Source organism: Anomaloglossus baeobatrachus, chromosome 3 (assembly GCF_048569485.1).
Source record: "Anomaloglossus baeobatrachus isolate aAnoBae1 chromosome 3, aAnoBae1.hap1, whole genome shotgun sequence".
NCBI lineage: Eukaryota > Metazoa > Chordata > Amphibia > Anura > Aromobatidae > Anomaloglossus > Anomaloglossus baeobatrachus.
In genome coordinates, this window is record NC_134355.1 from 566,869,821 (window position 1) to 566,875,820 (window position 6,000).

The window sequence follows — 6,000 nt, forward strand, 5'->3', positions numbered from 1 at the left end:
CAATGCCATTGTCAGCAGCTGGCCAGTCAGAACAAAACAGCTGACATCCTAATGTCGTAACGGCTGCGCATGATAGTGACGTTATACGCTGCTGTGCCTGCATGTCAATGTCAGCTGTTGGTGTCTGATTGGCCGGCGGCTGGCCTAGATTGGATTGGGCCACGATCATCAGGGGTTTTTTGGTGCCTGTGGGCTGTATGTACAGAAACGAGGATACCGAGGGAACAGAGCACAGGTTAGAAGAATCTTTTTTTTCTTTTATCTGCATGTGATGAATGGCCCAATAGGGTACATTACTACAGGATGGAAATATTACCACAAGAAGGGAACCAGGATGGGGACATTACTACAAGCTGGAGACCACGATGGGAACATTACCAGAAGAGAGGAATCAGGATGGGGCACATTAGTACAAGAAGGGGACAAGGATTGGGACATTAGTACAAAAAGAGGACCAGGATGGGCACATTACTACAAGCTGAAAACCATGATGGGGACATTACCAGAAGAAGGGAACCAGGATGGGACACATTAGTAGTAGAAGGGGACAAGGATGGGGACATTAGTACAAAAAGAGGACCAGGATGGGCACATTACTACAAGCTGAAAACCAGGATGGGGACATTACCAGAAGAAGGGAACCAGGATGGGACACATTAGTAGTAGAAGGGGACAAGGATGGGGACATTAGTACAAAAAGGGGACCAGGATGGGCACATTACTACAAGGGCATAGGATGGGGCAGTAATTACAAGATGGGCTAGAGGCAGAAAGAAGAGCTGGAGGCAGAGTTTGGCCATCTTCTCCCACTTCTATCTACATAGAATCTCATCAGCACCAATCAAATCGACACCTGTGAATGTGATCAGGGGGAACCGATGGGTTATAATTGTAGCCAAGGAATTGTTGAAGGCCCCCATATCTGTCATCTTGGTCCTCCAATGAAGATAAGCTACAAGCTGAGCTCTGTAGGGGAACTGTGATTTAACAATATACTACAATTCTGAGGTATAGAGTATAAGTGTTTGGATGTTTACAGGTTGAAACCCCCAAAGAAGACTAAAAATTAAAGTAAAAATAAAAAAATGTTTTAAAAAAAGCATAAAAATTTGAATCCCCTCACTTCTCACCACCACAGAATAAAATAAAAAAAATACAAAAATGTCCCAAAAAGTCCAGTCCATCAAAATATAAAAGTGTTGAAACTGTACATTGAATGCTGAAGAAAAAGAAAAATCTAAATGCCAGAATTGTGTTTTTTCGGTTGCCACAATTTATAAAGACCTCATACAACACTGTGGACAGAAGAATAAGATACTGGTCTCGGAAAGTGACCACAGAAAAAAAAAACTTTTTTGCCAATGTCACCAGGTCAATTTTACCGGACAAAGAACAGCGTAGACACAGAGCCCAAAAAACAATGGCAGAGTTGTGTTTATTTGGTCGCACTTGGAATTTTTTTCTGTTCTTTAGTAAATTATATGGGACAATGAATGGTGTCTTTGTCAACCACGGGTCATCACGGACGATTTTCTATATACTTGTGAATTTACTCTAAAAAAAAAAGTCTAGAAATAATTATTTTTATCAGTTTCTAAATGCATTGCCAGTCATTATAATTGTCAACCTGCTTTTCCAGAAAGAAATATAACCAAGAAAAGGGTAAATGCTCCGGTCCAAAGTGATACGGCACCAACATGACAGATGTAGCCCGTACACAATTCTCTTCCATCAGAGAGGTCATATTTTCTGAATTATGTATCCCTCCATAATGAAGAGTCCCAGGAGCTTGTACTGCAGCCACTATATAAGCTCATGACATAAACGGCTCAGAAGAAATCCCCGAGTAATCCTATTACTGAAGACGACCACATGGGATGGCACCAGTATGGAACCATCTCAAGTGCCCGCCACATGGGCTCGGTGACAAGTGCAAGCCCTCATTCTATCACATCACAGCTGGCGCATGTTTGCATTTAGTGAAGGGGATTATATACAATGAGCCTATATATATGTCTACACCTATCCTGTATATGGCAAGTGTTGACAGTACTATGTATATAGACGGTAGTGACACACATACATATTTATATACATATATATATATATATATATATATATATATATATATATATATAACAGATACGGCAGATTCCCTTGTAGACCTCTATCCTCCTGTACCAGTCTGTGCCTTGTATTGTTTATGATTATTGTACTTGTCCCTATTACGTACACCCCTTTCACATGTAAAGTGCCATGGAATTGATGGCGCTATAATAATAAATAATAATAATAATAATAATAATGATATTCTGTCCAGATTTCTTTTGGCTAATGTCGTGCCCTTACGTTATACCTCATTGATAATCGCAAGGTGGCTTTAAATAGAAAACCATAAATCAATGATGCATCGGAATAATTTCTACTCACCCTCAATGGGCACCTGGGGCACCAGCCGACCTCTCCCGACCTGCTGGAGCTGGAACGCTGCACGCACCTCATGGCAACTTGGGGGGCGTTCGGATGGCATGGATGGCACCAGACTGAGGAGCAGGAGGAGGGGCGGAAGCAACATGGGCATCTCACCAAGTAGAGGGGTACACACTGTGTGCACCAACCCCTAGTTACCTATAAACCACATCTATCTGCCAATGTTTTAAAGAATAATGCCCACACACCTACAGCAGGCAGTGCCCCATGCCCTCATTGCACCATGCACAACATTTGGCCAGGACAGAATATGACAGCTGGCTCCTAAGTGTCAGGCCTTGTCTGTGCAGGGATGGCACCTTGGTGTTGGCTGTGTATAGTCCAGTCTTCTGTTTATTGGGCTGCCGGCTTGATTCTGTGTATGTGCAGCCTGAGTCTGCAGGACAGCTCCCTCCCTCACTTCTATACTTCTCTCACTTCATGCCTCCCTCAGCCCCTCCCTGCCTCCCTCACTCCTCATCCCCCATTCACTCCTGACCATTTAACTCCCCTCTTCCCAAGCAGCCCTCTCCCCTGTCACCCATCCTCACATTACTGCCGCTCACTTGCTTGGCTCCCAGTCCCCATCATGCTGTAATGGATATACATTGCATATGTCAGTCCGCTTGTTACTGCCAACCCTAAACACCAAGTCCTGGACCGGTGACTCAAGCCGGGTCAACAAATCAACTGAGGGTAATGAAAGCCACAACTGGAGGAGCAGCATTCAGTGCAGTAAATGAAATGCTGTGCATAACGGAGAAGCAATGACTGTCAGCCCTGCGGAAGATAAATGATCCAATTGTCGCTGGGGCGGAGGTCTGACAGCATTTCTGGCTGACCATTACAATATTATTATTATTTATTTATATAGCATCATTAATTCCAGGCTGCTGTACATGCGAAAGGGATATATACATATAACATATATAAAATATGTATAAAATAGAAGCCCGGCCTCAAGGGTTTATAATCTACAGGGTTCTGGGGAAAGAAGACAGTAGGTCGGGGGTTGGTGCTAGAGATGAGAGACCCCGAACAGTAAAGTTTGGTGATCATACCAAACTCAGACTTTTAGAAAAAATCAGTGTCCAAATTCTGAGTTCAGACGCTTTACGTAGACAAACCACTTGACCATCGCTGTGCTCGGGGATACTCGGTGCTCATGTGGCGCCCCTGACCTGGTCAGGCACCACTGAGTACTGCACCCATGCTGGGGACAGTACAATACAGGTAATCCAGAAGGCTGACCGGGGTGTGGAACACAGGCGCATAGTGACCAGGTCTCACACATGTACCTTTGAGAGGACCCCTGGGGATCCCAGGAGGGGGCAAAGCCTATACCTCCACTGGAATAGTGGCAGGGGGTCGAAAGCCTCCATCTCCTCTCAAGGGGTGTGGTGGAGAGTCTGGTTGCTAGGTGGCGTAGGCAAGAACAGGAGAGGAGGAGCAGTGAGTCAGTTAGGGGAGAACTCCAGAGGGCTCGGTGAGGAGCAGACCTGTGGGGTTGCTGCTGTCTAACAGCGCCCGCGCAGTGGCTACTGACGGGGGAGAACGGTCAACTAGGAGTGCTGCCTGAAAGCCAGCTTCAGCTAGAGAGAAAGCACGGAGTGGGAAGTAAGGAGACTGCTAGAGAGCACCAGGCCCAACCGGGCGGCAGATCCCGAAGCGAAGATAGATCCAGCTTTCTTCTGCTAAACCTGCCGGTGTGGGGCTCTCAAAGCCCACACCACAACACCACAAAAGCCGCAGCCACGTAACCGCAGTGAGGGCCCATAGGTCACAGGAGGCAAGCAGCTGGAGTGGCCTGGTCCGGGGAACAAGCAAACGGCAAACAAAAGGGGGAGAGAGGCTGCAGCATCTTCCCTGGGTGACCCCCATAGGGACTCAAAGTCGGGGTCACCCCAAACCACCAAGGGCTAAGGAAGGCGAGTCAGTAGTCACCCTCATAAAGTCAGCCTGAAGGATACCTGGTTCCCACCTGGTTCATCTCAGCTACGCCCGGGCTACTCACTCTGCCATCAAATGTGAGTAAAGCCCTTGAAAGACAGTTCTGCCTGTGTGAGTCATTCTGCGACTTGTGGTACTACAAACCTACACAGGGCCCTGGGGCTTGCCTCACTCTCAGGAGGCTACTACATCCGACTGCACCCACCATCAGCCCCAGGCGTCCCCTAACCTGCAGTGGCGGTCCCCACTGACCGCAATACTGAGAGTGGCGTCACGATCAAAACCGAAGATTCCCTACCTGTGACCAGCACCAGCTACGTGGAGTCCCTGAAGGTATGCACCGATACAACACCCGAGGGGCTTCACACTCAGCCCAGTGCCAGCCGCTTGCATTCTCTGAATGGCTCTCACTGGGGGTACAAACAATGTTTTCGGATGTAATGTGAACAAAAAAAACTACCCTCGCTCCCCTGGAAGTGTTCTGTTTATTTATGGCTCTTTGTGGAATGAGAGCCGAACTGCCTAATCAGTGACTTCCATTGGGCTTCAGGTCAAGTTTGGGTCCCAAACTGAACTTTATATAAAGTCCAGCTCAACCCACCGAACCGAACAGCCAAAGGTCCGCTCATCTCCATTTGGCACAGCTCCTGTGATAGTGACATAGCCGCGAGTTTATACAGACTAGTGTAGCTTTCCTATATACCCCTTAGGCTGGGTTCATGCCTTCTATTTTTTCCATCCAAGAAAAACAGTCTGATTACGCAACGCAGACTTTCATCCTAGTTTGACCAGAGTAGGATCCGTTATACTCATAGGTGGAGAATAAATGAAGGAAAGCTTCTCCATCTTCTCCATTCTGTCAATCCATGAAAATTGGACCTCACTAAGATGTCACCTGCACTGATTTTTTTTCACGGACCCATAGACTTGAATTGCCGAGGCCATTACATTTCTCAGCACTTTACAGACATCATTATTACTGTCTCCACCAGGACTTACAATCTAAGTTCCCTCTCACTACGTCTTTGGAGCATGAGATGAAACCCTCACAAATAGGAGAACATATTGAAGCGACCGGTGGTAGGGCCGCGGGTGTGTGTGTATGCTCCATTCCAACAAAATCCCCATACTCAGATTTTACCGGTAGTAACATTTCTTTACTAGGAAACATATTTATAATACAATCAACCGAACTATCTGCGCACATATGTATAGTGGAGTCCCCCGGATCTACACTCCTTCCGGGTACGCAGCAAAAAGAAAGGAAGAAAACAAGATAGAAATGGCAGCAACTTTCCCTAACTTTCCCTACAATCACGTACCAGTCTATCCCAGAAGAAGATGCCGCTCCCACGTCGCAGGCCTGGAGTCTCACGATGATGGGTCCCGGTGCAGTGCTGAATGGATGCAGCTCCTCGGTCTCTTCCTTTGATCTTCTCCCGCTGGTAACGGATTCTAGTCAGTCTTTTAGTCCCGGGGCACACCGAGCAGAAGAAGGGAGGTCACGGTCCCTGTACTTGCACTCAGGGTGCGATGCTCTGCAGTCAAGTTGTCACAGCCCCTGGATTTGCACTCCGGGCG

The 6,000-nt window shown here is 47.0% G+C and overlaps 1 protein-coding gene across 2 annotated transcripts in view; it reads right to left on the reverse strand.

Annotated features, from left to right (window-relative positions):
• LOC142296861 (glypican-5-like) overlaps window positions 1-2,908 on the reverse strand; it is a 435,368-nt gene extending 432,460 nt beyond the window's left edge. For both annotated transcript variants that reach the window (XM_075340927.1, XM_075340926.1), the window contains exon 1: window positions 2,431-2,908. In XM_075340927.1, coding sequence (XP_075197042.1) covers window positions 2,431-2,581 — 151 coding nt within the window. In that variant the 5' untranslated portion in view covers window positions 2,582-2,908. The remainder of the gene's footprint in view (window positions 1-2,430) is intronic.
• Between the last annotated feature and the right edge of the window lie 3,092 nt (window positions 2,909-6,000).